This window comes from Malaya genurostris, chromosome 3 (assembly GCF_030247185.1).
Source record: "Malaya genurostris strain Urasoe2022 chromosome 3, Malgen_1.1, whole genome shotgun sequence".
Taxonomy (NCBI): domain Eukaryota; kingdom Metazoa; phylum Arthropoda; class Insecta; order Diptera; family Culicidae; genus Malaya; species Malaya genurostris.
Window position 1 is genome coordinate 140,230,057 of NC_080572.1, and position 23,051 is coordinate 140,253,107.

The 23,051-nt window shown below is 38.7% G+C and overlaps 1 protein-coding gene across 13 annotated transcripts in view; it reads right to left on the reverse strand.

Moving 5' to 3' along the window:
- LOC131438020 (dystrophin, isoforms A/C/F/G/H) overlaps nucleotides 1-23,051 on the reverse strand; it is a 1,278,256-nt gene that overhangs the window by 354,875 nt on the left and 900,330 nt on the right. For 11 of the 13 annotated variants that reach the window (XR_009230868.1, XM_058607784.1, XM_058607783.1 and 8 more), the window contains one exon: nucleotides 4,400-4,557. Coding sequence is in view for 11 of the 13 variants with exons in the window: in XM_058607784.1 (XP_058463767.1) it covers nucleotides 4,400-4,557 (158 nt within the window). In the remaining 2 variants the exon portion in view is untranslated. Of the gene's footprint in view, nucleotides 1-4,399; nucleotides 4,558-23,051 lie in introns of those variants that run through there. The other 2 variants (XM_058607782.1, XR_009230869.1) reach the window with 2 other exon arrangements.

Below are 23,051 nucleotides of genomic sequence, written 5' to 3' on the forward strand. Positions count from 1 at the left end.
TCATGTACTTCACTAGTCTTTGTCCAAGGTGGTAGATTTAGAATCATCTTTAAGATCTTTGTGCGTTCGTGCACAGCTCCGCCAAACAGGGACTGTGCATTCAATTGCAGGGTAGATGATTTGTTTAGAGACAGCCATCTGATTCTTCAGGCACAGTTTAGATGTTCTACAAATCAGCGGATACAGAGACCTAATGAGTATGCTGAAAGTGACATGAATATCAGATGTCAGTCAGAGGTGAGTCCTACAACTTCTTGAAAACTATCAATGCTCAAATTTAGTGAACTCCCTATTTCTTTCTCGTCTACAGCTCTATTGCACTCTTCTTTGCGCTGCCGAAAGTATGGCCCGTATAAACGATGATTCGGAGCATTGAACTGACTGAGTTGCTGGAAGCTACCCAAAAACGTCACACCAACAAAGTATCCCAATCCAGAATAATCTCCATTGCCACAAGCTGAAGAACATGAAGATTCATCGAACGCAAAGTGTGTATAAAAGATGTATGCCACAAACAAATGATGTATTTAAATTTCACTTCAATACTGTGTAGGTCCCACCCTCCCTATGTCCCCTTACTAACTCGGGGAGTATGCCGCCCCGTAATACGGCATCCCTTTCTCTCCCTAACAACCAGACAATCGGACACATTAAGCTAAAGCAAATGAGCCCAATAAAATTTTATTTGAAAAAAAAAGGTGAGTCCTAGATAGATAACTTCTTCGGATTATTGGATGACCTCTTCACCGAATCGCATTCGGCATTCTCTGATGGAACAAGTTTTGGAGATCTTTAATGTGAAAACAAGATGACTTGAGATTTTACTGCTTTGATCACAATTTTTCAGCTTGTAAAATATTCAGTTAGAAAGTCCAGACCTGTCTGTAGTTCATTCTTCAGAGCATTAATAACACGACATTTGTAAAGAATGGCAGTATCATCAGTAAATTGTGATATAACACCACCACCCGGAAGAGATGGGATGTCTGATGTAAAAATGTTGTATAGGATGGGACCTAGGATACTTCCTTGGGGTACACCAGCAGGAATAGTAAATCTTTCTGAAAGTACATTATTCAGAGAAAAATGGAATGCTCTATCCGCAAGATAATTTTTGATAATTTAACTAAGATACTTCGGAAAATTATACCGATGCAGTTTCAACACCAGGTCAGGCTGTCTGATTGGTCAACCACACCTACGCTATCAGCAACGGCTCTTTCATGTGGACTAACAATGTTGAGTCCTAAATTGTGAGAACACACAAACTGCTGGCCTAGCATTTACCTTCTCTAATGATGTGATTAAAGGTATTAATCTTCGTCTTGTGGTGACATCAGAGGAGGAATAGGCTTCGATTTTTTTCTTAAGCACCTTCGTTAAGGACCAGAAAGGCTTTGAATGTGAAAGAATTTCTCGGAGCTTTTGCAGGAAGTTCCTGTTGCGAATCTCAGTTATCCTTTACTGGATTATCCTAGTTAAGTTGTTATAAGAAGTCTTCTTATATAGGATGCCAGTTCGTAGATACTGCCTCCGGTAGATATTTCGAAGTCTGTAAATTTGAAGAGCGGAAATCGGCATATGTTGTCCTATCCCGAGCGACTGTGATTGAATTTTGGAAAGAAGATAGGGTCGCTTCGATTTCCATCGGGGAATCAAGTGGCAAATCGATATTAATAAGTTGGTAGATTTGTTGAAATTGGACCCAGTCGGTGCGATAATAGTTCTTCCGAGTTTGAATAGGCACTGTTTCGATTCTGTCTTTTGTTTCCTCACTAACTCAGCAGTTTTGCTCCTGAGTGAGCAAGCATTCCAATTTACTACAACCAACTCATTATATTGCATATTCGATGATGAATTTGCCCAAGGCGTTGATTTGATCTAACCGCGTTCTGCAGTTTCGTAGTTTTATTGTCAGTTGTTCAGCAGAGAATAAGTCACCAGAGTCATACTTTGCTTGTGGTTGATTATTGCCCCATCCAGGAGGGGTTTTGGAGAAAGAAGCTTTTTGTGGTCCAGCGGCTGAATCTTTAGGATTGCTGTGAGGAAGTGGTGGCAAATTTGGAATATCCCTCTTTGGTGGGAGCCGTGGGAAATTTATTTCATCCTTCTATGGAACATTCTTGCGCTTTGATTGTTTACGGGACGTTTGTTGTCGAATTTTTGTGAACTCAGTACGTTTGGGGTACGATTTGCTAGTAGATGGATGGTCGCCATCACAGTTCACACATTTTACAGCAATGTCATCTAGTAGATATTCGTTGGTATTGTGAGATTAGGCACATTCCCTGCACCGACTTTTCATCTGGCAATTCCTCGCTCCATGGTCGTAGTTCAAACAGTTCGTGCACTGTGTGACATCCCGATGTACCGGTTTATACTTTTGCGCTTCGATGATTATATGGAATAACGATTTTATCGTTTTCACTTGGCTCATGATGATGGAGCCCTTCTCCAGATGAACCAAGTACAGTTGATCTCGATACTTTTTGTCCGTGTAATGTCGTTTCATTGTAAACACCATCACCTTTAGTCTAGCCTCCGACAGTGCCTGCTTTAGTTCGGCTTCCATCATGTCGTGTAGTTCTCGAAGTACAACCTTCATAGGTTTGTTGGTGGCAATATCGTGTGTGAAGTATTCCGCTTTTGTTTGCTTCAGGTAACATTTCACTGCTTTGTAGTGGTTTAAAGCCGGAACAGTTATTTTCTAGCCTTCTGGCGGCAGTGATGGAGTACTTGGCTGCCGAAGTGTTGGAATTTGCCGGTAACGCTACCCGTGACAACAAGAAAACGAAAATCTTCCCTCGCCATCTGCAGCTAGCCACCCGTAACGACGAGCAACCTGTTCTTTTCAGGTCGACCACATCACTGTGATAAAGAAATATTTAAGATTACTTTAAGTTTAGCCAGTTATGGTTTGTGTGGTGCGAACTTTGTCTATTTCCATTTTGATAAATCTGATGCTTTTGGTACGAAAGAAAAAATTAAACTAATTCTTTATGATGATCTGTAGCACTGAAAAGTGCTTTGAATTGTCACGACCAACAGGATCTGCATTTATATTCGAGATTGTTCTTTGCGTGTTCATTGATGACTTCAGGTGGTAGGCTTTTAGTGTGGTTTCACTGTGTGGCCGGCCTGATGTTACTCTAGTGTGTCTACCTTCTGTTGCTCGCAAAATGATAGAAAAAGTTCCAAAACCACCAAACGCGTTCTGATTGGCTGGTGCTGAAATGGATCAAGTCAGGCAGGTTTTCTAATAGTGTACAATTCAATGTTGTTGCAATATACGCTCAAGTTGAAAAATTTCGAATCTATTGGTAGATTATATAAATCCTTCCACAGATCACTGAGCTATGAGCTTTCGAAATACGAGAAAGGCAAACAATCGTCATGTATTTTCCTCTTTGATACTCGTTGATACCAAACATTTCAGAAAAGTTTAATTTTGAACTATTTGAGACTATGTCATACCACTGAAAATTTTATTATAAAATTGTGATCATATTTCCGATGCCATATAGCAAAAATTATGTTGATACGTTAGATACAACAACAGATATTCACGATCAAAAATCTACCACTGAGGTGAATTTTGAAAAGGCGCCCCATAGTAAAGTAAGTCGTATTCACGACAAAATTTTTGCAACCGTTGAAGCTGCATATCAAGCGTCACTCTTCAATTCCCCGTTTGTCAGTTTATGCAGCACCCACTTTCATATTTCTGAATCTTTCCCATGGAGACGTTCGGAAATTGCTTATTGATTAACCCCAATCGCCTCTGAAAACGATTGTTGTGTATGCGTGTCGTCTTTATCCAATAATGCCTGAAGTTCAGCTTCATTAAAACAATTTCCACTTGCAAAAGCGTATGACATCATTAAGGAAAATTTTAGGAATCACGTTTCACACATTATTACACAGGTTAGAGGTGGTGATAGCTGCTGTGAATATCGCTAAAAGAGGAAAGTTTAATGTATAATTGATTCGACGAGAATTAATGCTTATTGATGACAACAGATATTACTTGCTGATGAAAACATTAGTAATATATTAGATATAACAATAGTTATATCTGAGGTGGTGATGAGAGCTCTTCTTGGGAAGGGAGTATAGTGGAGATGAGGTTGATGGTGCACTAGATGAAATTTGATGATTATCGATAGAAATTCAATATTCTATGATATTAAGAGATATAAGATCATATACCGGCCGTACATAGTCTGAACGCGTACACCGTATTGTCTCATCGGGTTGCGTCCTCAGTTGTATCACCACAATCTGAGTATTTCAATTGGTAGAACTGTTTTCAGTTTTACAACCAAAAAACTTTTCCGAGTAATGTCGGGTAATTTATCTAATAAAAAAGGAAAATGAAATTTAATCTGGTTATACATACCGTCATGAATTCGTCCAATCGATGTTTCCATTTTTCTGAACGGTTAATCAACTGTTTCCATTGCTCGGATAATTTATTAACTTCACGGCAAATACTTCGGGTTAGTTCCCTGTTTTGCTCCTCGGTTGACATGTATCGCGACTCACTATCAATAGCTGCTATAAAGAGAAACAATGAAGAGTTTATAGTAAGTAAAATAGTATCATCTAGATAACATATTAGCGAATTAGATACAATAAAACATTTGAACACTCGTTTTGGGTACTACCCAGTACAGTGCCAAACACAAAAACCTACTTTAATCCACCTAGTGGTGTAATGATGCCTTTCTCATATCAATCATACTATCATATATAATACTGTGGTATTCTTCAAAATAATTTTCTTCGATTCTAAAAAGAATAACCGAAATCGGTTTGTTAGACCGTCTGCTGATAAAAACTATCAATTGGAAAACATTTGAGGTCGATTTAAAATTTTTTTAAAGTTTTTCCCTATTTTCAGTGATGGTTTGAACCCACTTTACCCTATATTTCCGGATTCGGAAGTCGAATTCGCATGAAATTCAGGAATTACGTATGGGACCACAGGACCTTTCATTTGAACCTAAGTTTGTGAAAATCGGTTCATTTGAACCTAAGTTTGTGAAAAGTTAGAACATATCTTTTTTTTGCACATTTTACCCCATAACTCCAGAACCGGAAGTCGGATCCAAATAATATTCAGGAATTTTTTATGGGACCTCAAGACCTTTCATTTGAATCTAAGTTTGTGGAAATCGGTTCAGCCATCTCTGAGAAAAGTTAGTGCACTTATTTTCACAATTTTTTGCACATTTTACCCCATAATTCTGGAACCGGAAGTCGGATCAAAATGATATTCAGGAATTTTGTATGGGACCACAAGACCTTTCATTTGAATCTAAGCTTGTGAAAATCGGTTCAGCCATCTCCGAGAAAAGTTAGTGCAAAAAAACGTTACATATACACATACGCACATACACACACATACACACACAGACATTTTGCGTACTCGACTAACTGAGTCGAATGGTATATGACACTCGGCCCTCCGGGCCTCGGTTCAAAAGTCGGTTTTCACAGTGATTGCATAACCTTTCTATATGAAAAAGGCAAAGCGACATAAAATGCAAATGAAAGGTCTTATAGCTTGGCTTTTTGATTTTCTTCCAAATCCGAATGAATTCAAATCAATCAAAACCTGGTACCGGTGACTAATGGAGAATGATTAGCAATAAAACCTGTTTTAAGACACATTGCGGTGTGATGATGCCTCATTTGAACTACTCATGTTCGTCATAAGTATTACTGAATCAATCAGGCCTTCGGAATACTAATGTCTAGCGCGAGCGTGGCAAAAATTTGGTTGCCACATAATTCATGTGAGCGTGAGAGCCAAATTAAAGAGGAAACCAAAAGTGTATATCAGACGCAAAGCGAGTGCTCGCAAGCTCTTGTCTCATGATTTTCTAGCACAGTTTGTGTAAGCTGTGCGCCACATTAAAGCAGCTCTTTTAATTTTTTTTTAAATAACTATTTATTGGAATATGAGTTAAAATTAAATTATTAAGATTTAAATTGGGTGTTCAGCCACAAGTGGTGACTTTTCAGCCCTATTATATATATATATATATATATATATATATATATATATATATATATATATATATATATATATATATATATATATATATATATATATATATATATATATATATATATATATATATATATATATATATATATATATATATGATTTGGTTATTACCATGAGGACATTATTTGCTTCCGCAATTCTGAGATTTTTGTGTAGGGAAAATTCTAAACCTACTTGTATTGTGTAATGGGGAAAAGGAACTTATATACTAACTTACTAACTAATACAGAGAGCGAATCGATTCAATTGAAGATTGCATCGATTTTTGTCGGAATTTGCTTATAATATTTTGTGACATTACATCTTATGGTTCAATATTTGTGAGTCTGTGTAACTCATTTGTACTAAACCAGAGAGGACGCTTCAAAATCATTTTTAGAATTTTATTCTGAATCCTTTGAAGCGTTTTCTTCCTGGTGGAACAACAGCTTGACCAAATTGGTACCGCATAAAGCATGGCTGGTCTGAAAATTTGTTTATAAACTAACAATTTGTTTTTTAGACAGAGCTTAGAATTTCTGTTTATAAGAGGATATAAACATTTGATATATTTATTACACTTTGCCTGGATTCCTTCAATGTGATCCTTGAAAGTGAGTTTTTTGTCATACGTTAAACCTAAGTATTTAGCTCGATCAGACCATGTCAATTCTAAGCCATTCAATTTCAGAATGTGATTATTGTTTGGTTTAAGAAAAGAAGCTCTTGGCTTATGAGGAAAGATAATTAATTGCGTTTTTGCTGCATTTGGTTTAATTTTCCATTTTGACAGATAATCACTGAAAATATTTAAACTTCCTTGTAGGCGACTGCAGATCACTCTTAGATTTCTACCTGTGGCTAACAGACTTGTGTCGTAACAGAATAGCGATTTCTGACAACCAACGGGTAGATTTGGAAGATCAGAAGTGAAAATATTATACAAGATTGGAGCTACACTCGAACCCTGCGGAACACCGGCTCGTACGGGTAGCAATTCAGATTTACAATTCTGATAGCTAACCTGAAGAGTACGATCAGTTAAATAATTTTGAATCATTTTGATCAAATAAATAGGAAACTGGAAATCAGACATTTTTGCTATTAAACCTTTGTGCCAAACACTGTCGAATGCTTTTTCTATGTCTAGAAGAGCAACTCCAGTGGATAACTTTGCTTTTATCATGTTCGTTACTCTGACAAGTTGATGAGTAGTTGAATGTTCATGACGAAATCCAAACTGCTCTGGGAAAAAATTGAATTCACATTTATATGAGTCATCATTCTCAACAAGATAATTTTTTCAAAAAGTTTACTGATAGAAGAAAGTAAGCTAATTGGTCGATAACTTGATGTTTCTGCTGTGTTTTTATCAGGTTTCAGGATAGCGTTTTTCCATCTTTTTGGGAAGTAAGCTAATGAAAAACACTTGTTGAAAATTTTAACCAGGAGTCTCAAGGCAACATCGGGAAGATTTTTAATAAGAATATTAAAAATTCCATCATTACCAGGAGCCTTCATGTTTTTGAGTTTCCTAATAATTGATTTAATTTCATTAAAATTCGTCTCAATAATGTCATCGTGTGATAACACTTGGGATGAAATATGTTCATATTTCAGTGAGACTTCATTTTCAATAGGATTCACAACGTTCAAATTAAAATTGTGGACACTCTCGAACTGCTGAGCAAGTTTTTGAGCTTTTTCGCCATTTGTAAGAAGTATTTGATTTCCTTCCTTGAGAGCGGGAATTGGTTTCTGAGGTTTCTTAAGAACCTTAGAAAGTTTCCAGAAAGGTTTAGAATATGGTTTAATTTGTTCAACTTCTTTAGCGAAATTTTCATTTCGCAAAAGAGTAAATCCATGTTCAATTTCTTTTTGTAAATCCTTAACTATGTTTTTCATAGCAGGATCACGAGAACGTTGATATTGTCGGCGACGAACATTCTTCAACCGAATGAGCAGTTGAAGATTGTCATCGATGATAGGAGAATTTAATTTAGTTTGAGCTTTGGGAACTAAAAGATTTCTAGCTTCGATAATATAATAATTCAAATTATCAATTGCTGTGTCGATGTCCGCAGAATTTTCTAAAATAGTTTCATGATCCACATGATTTTCAATGTGAGATCTGTAATCCAACCAATTAGCTCTATGATAGTTGAAAATAGAACTAATTGGATTAATTATAGCTTCGTTGGAAAGTCTGAATGTTACTGGAAGATGATATGAGTCAAAGTCAGCATGTGTAATCGGTTCACTACAAATGTGACTTTGATCCGTTAGAACCAGATCAATTGTAGACGGGTTTTTCACGGAAGAGAAACAAGTCGGATTACTGGGATGAAGAACTGTGAAGTAACCAGCTGAGAGTTGATTATGAAGTATTTTACCATTACTGTTATTTTGCCTGCAATTCCACTGGACATGCTTAGCATTTAAGTCCCCTATTACGAAAAATTTCGATCGATATCTTGTAAGTTTTTGCAAATCGCCTTCAAAGAAATTTAATTGTTCGCCGGTGCATTGGAATGGCTCCAGCAATGCTCCAGCGATGAAATAAATTCCATGAATGGTTTCAATTTCGATTCCCAAGCTTTCAATAACTTTAGTATTGAAAGAAGGTAAAATTCGATGTTTAATTTGCCGTTGGACAAAAATGGCAACTCCACCACCCATTCTAGTAAACCTGTCAAATCGATGAACCACATAATGTGGATTACTTTTCAATTTGACATTTGGTTTAAGAAAAGTTTCTGTCACAATGGCAATATGGATTTTGTGAACTTCGAGAAAATTATAAAATTCATCTTCACTCGATTTCAAAGATCGAGCATTCCAATTTAAAATCAGCTCTTTTAATTATTTTGCTTTCTACATTGTAAGCAGCACGTGCGCATTGTACCGCGCGGGAGGATAATGTCAGAGACAAAACCGTATCGACGTGAATACGAACAACATTGGCTCGATGAAACATAAAATGTGCCCTTATAAAATACGACATCAATTCCGCAAACGACAAATACAAGTTTAAATTATGGCTGAATACAAGATTTGTAATATAAAAGGTTTAAAAAAATGCATGCTTACTTCATCTAGCAGCTATAGTATTGGGGTGTCTCTTGCTATATTGAGCACACGTCTACCTATAACTCGGTTCATGGCAGCTCGTCAAAAGACGCTCAAGGCACGGATGGTATGTAAACCGCCCCCCACTTGATCGATCCACTGATATGTCACTGGATTTTTTTTCGACATCCAAGTGATCTGGCCAGCCAATCGTGACCGTACGATTTTAGCTGTCCGTACGATTGTTGGTTCTCCTAGCAGCAGTAGCAAATCGTGACTCATACATCGCCTTTACGTTTCGTCTTCTATCTGCAAACATTGTTCAAGTATTTTTGTCATGAATACGACTTATTTTACTATGGGGCGCCATTTCGAAATTTGTCCTGTTCAAGAATGGGCAGAACTTTATCGTGAATATGTCTTGATTTACTTATCCCAACAATAATATTTTTTCTACGAGCCATTTCAGGAATTTGTGATTAAATTTTCAACAGCGTAAGATAATCATAAATAACTGAAAAACAAAGTTTTCTAAAACTTTTAGAAATAATGAGGAAAATACATCACACTTGCTTGTCGTTTTCACACCCGGACGACGGATTTAAGGTAGTCAGGCACTTATCAGTTCCGATTATCTACTGGACGAGTAAAGGGTACACTTTGATTGAAAATCGTTCACTTCTTCTAATGCTTCCGACGGAACTGGATGTCGAGGTGAGGTACTTCCATCAACATCACTTAGAACAAACCAAGTATAAAGTGTGAAACGCTGAGGTCTTATTTTGACTTTAGTCGCCAATCGCAATAAAAGCAGACCTTTTGCGTGGTATAAAGCCTCAAATGCTCAGGTCGCAGAGCCAGTTTCCCTTCAAAGAAGATCGATTGCTTCATTTCATTCTGCAGCTAGTCGTCGCTAAATTTGGTCAATTTTCAATTCAATTTCAATAGCATAATATAATTTTAAGGCGCACTGCATAAGCTTTAAGATGCCAAGGATATTTTCTAATCTTAATTAACGACCAACTTAAAGTAGAATAGTATCTTTGAGGCGATGTCGTATCGGCAGTGGCCGGTGAATTGAATATAGCATGAGAGTCTTCCAGATGGCGTTGATAAATCTATGTTGGCCGCATCCTTCGGTTCATGTGGGTCCGCGGGAAACACACCCAGGCTACGAAGACCCGGTGGGTGGGTAGCATGCATGGTAGTATCGACTAGAGCAATTTCCGTGGGGGGTGATGTTGATGTTACGGAAGAGAATGAAAGAGAAGTAAACTTTGGGGAAAACTGGATGAAAAGGAGGTGTGGGAACAAGATGTTTCTAAAAACGACAGAGATCTAATCTAGGTGACAAACTAAACAAAAAAGTTAGTGACAAAAAAAAAAGATCCGGTTAGTTCCAATAAATATGGTGGACACGAACGGGGATCGAGAGAATCAAGTGAATGTTAGTGTCGAACCTGTACATGGAGATTATTCTTTCTGAGCGAGTTATAACAAATTACACTTGTATATTAATGTGTTTGAGGTAATGATATATGAGAAGCATATATGAACTATCCCGACTCGCCAATACATCCCGAACCAGAACTTCAGACGGTCTTCCTCGGGATTGTCCAAGTCTTGTCGACATAGAGAACAACCGGTCAAATGAGCGTTTAGTAGATGGTCAATTTCGTGTGATGTGGTCCTTTAATAGATCGAAGAATTTTTCTGAGTCCAAAGTACGCAGGCTTCTACCACTATCGGCGGTCAAACTCTCAGTTTTTGCAATGACTGAGCGGAAATATATATTGGAGAAGCCAAGTGAAAGAAAAACTAACAGAAAGGATGAAATTTTGGAAAAAGATACGCTCAGAGACAGGACTCGAACTCGCGTGTTTATGCATTCCGTGCATACGCGCTACCATTCCACAACTCTGATCTTGTTTTAGTCACTCTAAAACGCGAAACAGGCATAGTAGCAACGTACATCTAACATGGTCTACATCCTGGCCATCACCCGACCGATACCTTACATCCAAACATCTTTTCTGTTTATCAAACACTAGTCCTCTCGCTTTTATCTATTTCTCCGATCAAGCATTGAGCAGGAGAGTGTATTTATAATCGATTGTCACCTTCTTTAATGGTTCCAGTCGCTGGATGGACATCGTCAGCGACAGACCCCTATGAAGGTTGTATTGATTGTCTGCCCTTTCCTACCAGAAGCAGATTGTTACGGAAAATCAAACCGCAATTGTTTTTGACGATTTATTAATTTTAGTTAGACGTAAAGCCGCCATGACTAAGTTCAGTTTTGCAATGACTGAGCGGAAATATATATTGGAGAAGCCAAGTGAAAGAAAAACTAACAGAAAAGATGAAATTTTGGAAAAAGATACGCTCATAGACAGGACTCGAACCCGCGTTCTTATGCATTCCGTGCATACCCGCTACCATTTCGCCACTCTGAATCTTGTTTTAGTCACTCTAAAACGCCAGTCAGACATAGTAGAACGTACATCGAACATGGTCTACATCCTGGCCGTCACCCGACCGATACCTTACATCCAAACATCTTCTCTGTTCATCAAACACTAGTCCTCTCGCTTTATAGCTATTTCTCCGATCAAGCTTGAGTAGGAGAGTGTATTTATAATTGCTTGTCACCTTCTTTAATAGTCGCTGGCTGGACATCGTCAGCATATTTTTTTCAAATAAATGTATTCTGTCAATCGCACTTATCATAGAATAGCTAAAATTTTTATCAGACGCAGCACCGTCTTTTTTAAATGTCCCACACCATTAGCAGACATCTGTAACCGTTTCGATTCCTTCATAGTGTTGTGAACCTTACCAAATAGGTGTTCCGCCAGAATTTTGGTCCGCCCCGATTTTATCGTGTACAGCGATCAACTCTGGGTGACTTGATTTGCGTTTCTACGCGCCTAAGTAACAGTACCTTTCAAACTGGTCAATGTTCGGTGATAAATATAAAACATTACACATCGCACATAACACCGTGAACCTTTATTTTATTCTAACACGACACTACATTTATTGAAACAAGTATTCTTCTATTTAATTACAATTATTCACTTACTTCACTACAATACAGACACTACAATACAATAGTACACAAAAACTACTAATCACGGACGGTGACCAGTCTTATCGCTACGAAGGTTGATTTGGAATGAAAAATGATGGAGCAAATCGCATAATTAAACTACTCAAATATAAATTTTAGAGAATTCTCTCCGAACATAGTTTTATGCTTGAGATCGCTTTACTCTTCTCACCCCTCACTGAATTTCTCACTACTTTCGTTAAGTTTGGTAACAGCAGTGTGAGCAGGTCGTGCTTTTGTCAGTCTATCGAGAACAATGTTGTGATCAGTGCAAGTGCAAAATATCAACACATAGCGTGTACGAAATAGAACAAAGCACGCTCAGTTTGTTTTGTTTTTTCTTCTTCTTTCTTGTACATATTGTCAATCTATGTGGCGAATTGAAAACTTTGACACTCATCGCCTTGTAACTGCGGAACCGAATGTCGGATCCGGATGAAATTTCACAGTATTTTTAAATATAAAGTGAGCTTTTATTAAAATCATGATTTGTGAAAATCGCTTCAAGTATCGCAGAGAAATCGAAGTGAGTTCTATTTTTGGAGTTTTCCTTCACCACTTTTGGTGCTTAAGGAACAGGTAAAGGAGAGACCAGTAGTGCCGAATTAAGTTTTTGTGCCCACAAACTAACAGGCTCTGCAAACTAGAAGAATTTATCAGACAGTTTCATCGGATCTGTACCTGTTTCTGACTATCGTTCGTGAAAAAATATTCATGAAATTGGTAATTTTCCACTTATCACGCTTAAGTTCCGGAACCGGAGGATAGATCCGGACAAAATGTTCTAGAAATTTTTAGTTAACTATAAGACCTTTCATTTGAATCTTAGATTGTGAAAATCGGTTGAGCCGTTTCAGAAAAAAATTAGTGCACACTTTTTCTCTAACTTTCACATTATACCGTGTAACCCCGGAACCGGAAGTCTTATCCAAATAAAATTCAATAGCAGACTATAGGACTGTTAGTCCTTTTATTATAATCTAAGTTTGTGAAAATCGGTTCAGCCATCTCTGAAAAAAGTGAGTGCATATTTTTTCATCTGTGTAATGTTTTATATTTATCACCGAACATTGGCCAATTTGAAAGGCACTGTTACTTAGGCGCGTAGAAACGCAAACCAAGTCATCCAGAGTTGATCGCTGTACACGATAAAATCGGGGCGGACCAAAATTCTGGCGGAACACCTATTTGGTAAGGTTCACAACACTATGAAGGAATCGAAACGGTTACAGATGTCTTCTAATGGTGTGGGATATTTAAAAAAGACGGTGCTGCGTCTGATAAAAATTTTAGCTATTCTATGATAAGTGCGATTGACAGAATAAATTTATTTGAAAAAATATGCTGACGATGTCCAGCCAGCGACTGACACTATTAATGAAGGTGACAAGCAATTATAAATACACTCTCCTACTCAAGCTTGATCGGAGAAATAGGTATAAAGCGAGAAGACTAGTGTTTGATAAACAGATAAGATGTTTGGATGTAAGGTATCGGTCGGGTGACGGCCAGGATGTAGACCATGTTCGATGTACGTTGCTACTATGTCTGTTTCGCGTTTTAGAGTGACTAAAACAAGATCAGAGTGGCGAAATGGTAGCGCGTATGCACGGATTGCATAAGAACGCAGGTTCGAGTCCTGCCTCAGAGCGTATCTTTTTCCAAAATTTCATCTTTTAATAAATCGGTCAAACTCTGCTATGTGATCAGTAGTTGCAGAAGCATGGAAAGTAGTTGCAGAAGCATGAATCTATGAATTCTTCAGGTATTGGAGATAGACGACGGCAAAAGATTTGGGGGATTACCTTTTAGGCGGCGTTCAGCAATGTGATTGAGCGTTGGTTGTTACCGTCAAATTTATCACACTTTTTTATGGGACATACAACTTTATCCATCCATTCATGCGGTAGAATAGTATCCTCCTAAATCTTGAAAATCATACAATACAGTGCTCTAGCCAAAGCCTCTGCTCTGCTATGTCTGGGTAGCTCGCTTTGCAATTGGTCGTTGCCTGCGGTTTTTTTTATCAAAAAGTTCCCGGAATTTATTGGGAAAATTAAAAATAAAGAAATATTCATCAAAATCGACATTGTCCCCTTCAGCGCTCGATTAAATCCGCGGAACATTTTTTATATTCAGTTTTCGGTATGGCCATCAGAGTACAAGTACTCCAGATGGATAGAGTGATGTGGGACGCTCTCGAGTCCCTTCGAATCTCGGAGACGGCTACGTCAAGGTGATGGACTCTCCTGTATCTTGTCCGTACAACTTTTTGGCTTCGCTGACGATATTGATATTGTGGCACGTAACCTTGAGACCATTTGATTGGAAATATTTCTAAGATTCGATTTGAATGTATGAAGCCACGTATTTTCAATTATATATGATTGTAATTTTGATTAGTAGCGAGCAGTGTCGTATTTTGTCTGCTAAAAATCTCCGACATACCGGATTTCCTTGCCATATACGATGGTTTTGAAAGAGTAAGCGATATATCAAAGGGAAAGCATCGCTCTGATTGGTCAATCGATGAAAAAGCGAAGCTGTTGGAAGCACACGAATCTATAAATATAAGCGAAATTATTGCTAACGTTTCAATTCTACGCGTAGCATACCAGAGGTAGGTTTTTGCTAGACAGCAAGACAATAAAACGATTTGAAGCTTTAAGTGGTATACTCTGATCTTGTGCCATGCAAACTCGGATGAAATTCCATCTTATGTCGTCACGCCTCAAAACTTGACAACTACCCCAAAGTTAATTTAGAGTGCTTAAGATTAGTTTCTAATTTATATAAGATTAAATCGATTGATAATGAGAAAAAGATAATTGCTTTCACCGAAATCGCAGAATGGTAGAGAAAGTTCACGCTATAAAACTATCTGCTTGCATACAAAACTTGAACACAAGCTTGGCGAAGAAAAGCTTAAATATCTATATCCGTATCGCAAGTATGTAGAAATCTATAATTGCATACATTTAGGCTATTGATGTTATTTCGGTCGGCTACAAAACAAATACAAATCTAAAAAAATAGAGTCTATATTCTGAGTTCAACTGTTCGGTGTTGGTTCCTAATAAAGATCAATCTAAGCAGCCTCTCGTGCAATTGCGGATTCGAAAGTATGACGATTGATTGAACTGTTTGATTGTACATCATTAGAAATTTTGGGTGCCTTGTTCAATGGCACGAGCAACCCCATGGAGCTGATCCTTGTGACATTTTTGGTAGTATACCATTCTACCGTTGATTTCGAGTAGTGGCAAGAAGCAAGATCTGGCCAGAAGACAACAGGATCCTTATGGCTTCGAATCATGGGTAGAAGTCGTTTTTGTAAACATTCCTTGATGTATATTTCGCTGTTCATTGAAGCAATCACCACTTTCGAAATCTTACCGCAGCTACAAATTGCTTGGCAGACCATGGCTTTTTTACCATCGACTTCAATCGATGTCTCGGACTGGTTTAACACTTGCTCTTCTCGCACCGTATAATATTGTGGTCTCGGCAAGGAATTGTAATCGAGTTTCACGTAGGTTTCGTCGTCCATGATTATGCAGTTCAAATTACCAGCAAGAATCGTATTGTACAGCTTTCGAACCCTCGGCCTGATCTATGCTTCTTGTTTCGGACTACGCTTTGGTTGTTTTTGCTTCTTATAGGTTCGAAGATTCAAACGTTCTTTAGCACGAAGAACATTTGACTTCGAAGTGCCCACGTTTTTGGCCACATCCCGAACTGAAACCTTCTTCTTTTGCTCGAACGCCTTCGGTATACGGTTATCCAACTGAGGGTTCGCAGGACCTTTTTTTCGACCCGTTTTCGGTTTATCCTCAAAGTTGCTATCTTCACCGAGCTTCCTGATTGCATTTTGCACGGCTTTTTCACTTACTCCTTCCATTTCTCAGTGACAGTCCGCGTTCTGTGTGTCATTTTTCGACGTTGTTCTGCTGAAAGTCTACGCATTTCGAAATAAACTAATGAAAACGAATAAACTACTGCACAAGTGGTTAGAGAAGAGTGACAGATTCTGAACCATTGCGAAACGGCAGCGGTTTTTGGTTGCGTCCATACTTTCTGGGACAGTCTTTATGACTATTACCTTTCGTCGTTGATCGAAAATCGAGAACCAGTTCAACCGGAATCGGTTTATTAGGCAGCCTACTGATAATGGCAACCGATTTGAGTAGTTCTGAGGCCAATTTAAATTTTTTAACAGTTTTTTGTTGCGCCGCTTCAAGTGACGGCCACAAAACCGCGCACACAAATTGTTCATTATTTATTTTTACATTTTTTGACACGCGTTGCGTAGTGTTTATATACTGCACATATACTTTTGTTTTCTTTCGACAACCTTGTCGCGTTTGCCAGTATGGCAAAGTATGGTGTTTTTAATTGTGCACTGAACAATGATCGTTCTCTATGGAATGGCAGTGGCAAATGCAGAAGAAAATTCCACTCCGGTTCCATTGGCATTCAGCGAAATAATGAATAACTGTTACGTACATTCATAGTTTATTAATGCATTGAATGTCAGGAGGACTATTCTGAACAATTCAATCTGAAGGAACTCACACACCAGCAGCAAAAATTTGACTGAAAAATTTCAATGTATAATCTGGTTTGATGTGCGAGGAAGTGCCTGTGTAAGTTGAAACAAGCATACAAATTCAAATCGAAGTTCGTTCAAAATTAATGTTTTCACACCGTTTGTGCTTTTTTACTTTAACTCTGCAAACGTCTCGTTGTTTCCAGCCGAGCGGCGGCAGGAGGAACATAACGAAAGGGGATGTTTCTTTCTGTTCTACACTCTTTGTCAATAAACCGTTTTTTTTTCCTTTTATGTATTTCTTCACTTCTATTTGGCTACTCACTTGAATACACTTTTGGATCAATTTAGTATCGCAACTTTTATTTCTATCTCTTCCCAATTACATGGATACACTCTCGAATACACTTTTGGATCAATTTAGTATCGGAACTTTTATTTCTATCTCTTTCCAATTACATGGCTACACTCTTGAATACACTTTTGGAACCGACTAACGACTAACTACTAACTTGTAATTTTTCCCAAGTGTGGGTTTTAAAGCTCCTAACATTCACTTTCGGGTGAAGCCCGAAGATTTTAGTACAAGCCGAGCTTGTGATTTTAGGGAGAAAGTTCATCCGACTTTCTCTCGAAGTTCTACCGAAAGCCGAGACTACTGTCACTATGCCAGAGGAAGTGGCCAGTGTTGCTCGTCGCGTTTACGCTGACGTGAAGGCTTGCCTGAAAGGTGACGAGTTTTTCCTTCACGGTTCCCTACTTTTTCTACAATACTAGCAAATTCGAAAGAAAATTTGCTAATGGCGCTGCATGCCCCCTTACTTACTGAACTTGATGTTACCTGAAGGGTGAACATCAAGTCGAATGCGTTGGTTTATAACATTGAGGTTTGTAGCTGGATCACAAATTTCCGTATTTATAATTACTATTTCCAGACTTCTTTACATATGATTTCTTTTTTTTTCGTTTTGACTATACGCAAACTAAATTTCCTAGTCTTACGCCATCCTGTCCCATGGTATGCTTCTATTGTTGCTTTATCTGTGGGGTGATCGAACGGTTGCTAGTCTCGGATTCTGGGTACCGTGTCGTCGTATTAGGGTTTCTCGTTGTTTAGGTACAAGCTTCATTGGGCATAGTTAAGAATTGATCATTGACTCCTTTGCGTTGTGGGCATCATTGGGATTATTGCCAGTAGTAATAATAGTTCAGTAAAAATATATGTGATGAAGCTTCTTCGTTGATTAGTCAGGTATTGGTATTCTGTATTGTTGCTTCTCATCATGGCTTCTCGTTGGGTACGCTCCTAGCAGCGTTTATGCATTTCATTTGATTTCGTGGTTATTTTCTTCGTAGTGTTTGTTGTTTAGGTTTTCACGTATTAATAAACTTTGATTTTCATATATTTGTTTATGGTATTCAGCTGAGCTTTGACGATGCTCACTGAATAAACTATGGGGTAGCAATTTGTAACGTTGTGGCATACCCACGCAAGTCATCTTTAACTGTGTTGGCTGCGTTTACTTCCTTCTTGTTTTGTTATCAGTTGATGTAGCAATTTGAAGCATTGCCATTATTTCGATTTGTTATCACGTCTTCCATATTAAACTGCCTGTGCCTGTGCGCCTCGAATTTTCAACTCGTAACTGCCTCGATTTTTCAGCTCTGCTGTTCTTCCTTCTGACATCTTGGTGATTCCCCGGTTCCCTTTGTCTTCAACTTGTCACCGCATCCGATCACACTCTCCCGTTCACTTAGTTAGCTTGGCTAAGCTATCGACATCCTTCCTTTTGCGACGACTATTTTTCGAGCACACACACAGTTTGGGACTCAAAAAAACTCCTGTTCATTTTGTATGATTCTGTGCCTTTAATGTAATTAAAAATAATGTTATTATTTGTATATACATTTTTTTTATAATCGCATTGTGCATCATATTCTCTTTATTTTTCATTATCATATCTTTGCGCGTCGTAAAATTTTTTTGTCGTGAATACGACTTACTTTACTATGGGGCGCCTTTTCAAAATTTACCCTCTGAGAGAGTGATAAGTTTTTGATCGTGAATATCTCCTGTTGTATCTAACGAATCAACATAATTCTTGCGACATGTCATCGGAAATATAATTACAATTTTATGATAAAATTTACAGTTGTGTGACATAATCTCAAATAGTTCAAAATTAAACGTTTCTTAAATGTTTGGTACAAACGAGTGTCAAAGAGGATAATTCATAAGGCGCGTTTGCCTTTCTCGTATTTTGAAAGCTGATAGCGCAGTGTTCTGTGAAAGGATTTATATAATCTAACTACCAATAGAATCGAAAATTTTCAACTTGAACGTGTATTACAACAACATTGAAGTTTTTCAATAGTACACTTTTGAAAAACCTTTTTGATTTAACCCATGACAGCACCAGCCAATCATAACGCGAGATGTCTGCATCTATACAAGAGCATCCATATAATAGTTGAGTGGTTCATTTTTCCTACCATTTGCTGAGCAACTCTTCCCGAAACAAGACACACGAGAGCAACATCGAGGACCTGTCGTCTCAGTTTTCCGATCTGAATGCACGAGACACCGTCAGCACAATGACACCGAAAACCGGTAGAAAAGCAACCAGAAAGTCCAGCAAGGCCCATTGCCGAAACAAGACACACACGAGAACCATCTCAGATCTCAATATTTCCTACCAAAAGATTCATCAAGATGGAAGTTAAATTAATTTGCACCGTCACTAACACATTCAATTACGAACGGCAATGCGAAAGCGAAAGTGATGATGTTGAACACACCTTTATACTAGTATGGGGTCGTGAGAAAATATGCCATGCGAAACAGGGTTGCCATATATACAGGTTAATCTGTATTTTATTTATACATACATATATGTACAGATTAATCTGTATTATTATTATTATTATTATTATTATCCAGTTCCAAATCAACAGTCGATGTGATCGGATGCGTATTTACGTTTCTCTTAACATTTGTCCAGTCGAGCGTTTTAATCCATTCTCATTTTGCTCTCTCTGGGTGCTAGCGAGTATTAGTATCAATAGGAACAGTTGGCCAGTGCCGGGTGCTATTGTGATATCACTGTATATTGTGATCTGGTGAAAAGTTCCGTTAACCGTTGAATATTATAGACAATTGTGTTTGTTTTCCTCGTGGAGGGTTTTTACACACCATCTGCGGTGATACACCGATCTGCAAAGGCGAGACCTTGGTGGAGCTGGATTTTAAGATAAGTACTGTCTTCTCATTCTTTATTCTTCCGCCTTTCTATTATCGGTTCCATTTTTTCCTCATTATTTTATCCTCACGGATAGTTCCTTGACATGAGCAACTCTGAACCTGATCCTCCCCCTCCCGATGATCAGATGGAGACTTCTGCTGACAGCAGTAAGACTCGCATTAAGAGCTATCCCGATGGGCTTGCACTCCCGGTCAGTCCTTATGCGGTATATTTCCGGACCAAATCGAATGACAAAAAATTGAACATTTTGAAAATATCTTGTGACCTGACCTCGCGATATTCTACTGTAAAAAGAATAGATAAAGTACGTCCAGACAAGCTCAGGGTCTTACTAACCAGCTCTCAGCAGGCAAACGAGATTGTTCGAAATGAGCACTTTACGCGGGACTACCGCGTATACGTTCCAGATCGTGAAGTCGAAATAGACGGCGTGGTAACCAATTCGACTCTGACTTGTGAGGACATTCTTAAGTACGGAGCAGGTTGTTTTAAAGACCCCTTACTTAAGAATGTCAAGATACTAGATTGCAAACGCTTGCATTCAGTATCGATCGCCGGGGATGGAACAAAATCTAATCCCCAATCAGATTCTTATAGAGTTACCCAACTACGTCCTCTTGGACCGGGTTCGTCTACCCGTTCGTCTCTTTGTACCGCGAGTAATGAACTGTACCAACTGTAAACAATTGGGGCATACAGCTTCTCATTGCTGCAATAAGCCCCGGTGTGCTAACTGTGGGGGAGGGCATTCGGATGGCTCTTGCGGTAAGGATACTGAAAAGCGCCTCTATTGCAAGGAGGGTCCGCATGACCTCTCGGCATGTCCCGCGTATAGTCTTCGCGGTGACAGAATGAAGCGTTCCGTGAAAGAACATTCAAAACGTTATTTTGCCGATATGCTGAAGAATGCCACTCCCCCCAAACAAATAACGAACCCATATGTCTGCTTGTCAAATGACGAGAGTGATTATGACGACCCTTTGGAAGGTACATCTTCGGCTGTCCCTCGAAGCTATAGAAAGAGAAGAAATAACATTATACGTCTGGATCGTGATGATCAGTGTTGCATCCAGTATCCGTAAACAGAGAATATTCACTGACGGACACAAGCGTTCCAACAGGCATCGTTTCTCTTGCAAGCTCTCTCACTAAGAAGCTGCATGTACTGTCTTTAATAATGTATGAGTTTCACTGAGAGAGATATTCCGTCAGTTCAGTCTGATGCTCACTTGGAGACGAATCAACATGACTGAAATCTTAGAATGACGATCAATTTTTGAAATTTCCGTCGTGATCATCAATTGCAAGGACAATGTTTTTTCGGTTTGACTTAGTTCTTAGAAGGAAAATAAAAGTGCATTCGCAATGATGTGATGTCAGAAAATGATAATGAAAATCAAAGTATTATCATTTTCAAATCACTATAAAACTATAAACAGACCGTTTTAAACACAAACAGAGAATGACCGATCTGTTCTCTCATTCGAAATATTTTACTCTCTGCGTGTTGCCACTCTCGCGTCACTGTTGTTCGTGTTCGCCGTACGCTACCCATGGCATGAATTCAATCAACGTTGAATGACGATCATTTTGGTTCGTGACGGAACTACTTCGTATGATTTGACGTGTGAATGATGATCACGACTCAGTGCAACTCTGGTGATGATCCCTATGGAGGAGTACTTTTGGGGATCAAAAAGTGCTATTCTTTTTATCGAATTAACCTCCCCTCGATATCAGGCATTGAAGTTGTCGCATGTCAAATAAGAATAAAAGGCAAGGACCTTTGCATTGCTTCAATCTATATTCCTCTAAGAGCCTCGATTGGGCATCGGCGGTTCAGCGATACCATAGAACTCCTTCCCGCACCGATGTTGGTTTTAGGAGACTTTAACTCACACGGTATGGGTTGGGGTTGTCTTCACGATGAAAACAGATCAGCTATGATTTATGATATTTGCGACAACCTCAATATGACACTCTTGAATACGGAAGAAATGACACGGATTCCTGCACCACCAGCAAGACCAAGTGCGCTGGATCTATCCCTCTGCTCGACATCGCTACGGTTCCCAAGGTAGCGATCATCTACCAATCGTAGTCTCAATCAACTGCGGATTAGGACCATCGGAGACAATCAATGTTTCGTATGACCTCACACGAAATATTGATTGGAAACACTACGCAAATTCGATATCTGAGAAACTCAAAACAACACTAGAACTTCCTCCGGAGGAAGAGTACACGTTTATGGCTGGCTTGATTCTCGATACTGCGATTCAAGCTCAGATGAAACGTGCACCCGGCGCGAAAACTAACATCCGTCCTCCCAATCCATGGTGGGATAAAGAATGCTGATCACTAAACGCGGATAGAGTCTCCGCGTTCAAACAGTTTAGAGCCAATGGAACACCTGAAAATTATCGTAATTACGCAACGTTAGATACGCAAATGAAAAACTTAATTAAAGCAAAAAACGCGGTTACTGGCGCCGGTTTGTTGACGGATTAACAAAAGAAACATCTATGAGCACTCTTTGGAACACAGCCCGACGAATGCGCAATCATAACACAACGAATGAAAGCGAGGAATATTCCAACCGCTGAATATTCGATTTCGCTAAAAAAGTATGCCCAGACTCTGCTCCGGACCAGAGGATCTCCCGCGCCGCGACGTCAAATGCAAACGAAATACCTTTTTCGATAGTAGAGTTCTCACTTGCGCTCTTATCGTGTAACAATAAAGCTCCAGGGTTAGACAAAATCAAATTTAACTTGTTGAAAAATTTGCCTGATTCAGCCAAAAGACTTTCATTGAATTTATTCAATGAGATCCTTGAGAATAATATTGCCCCACATGACTGGAGACAATTAAGAGTTATCGCTATTCAAAAACCAGGGAAACCAGCCTCCGATCACAATTCGTATCGACCGATTGCTATGCTTTCCTGTATCCGGAAATTGTTCGAAAAAATGATTCTGTTTCGTCTAGACAATTGGGTCG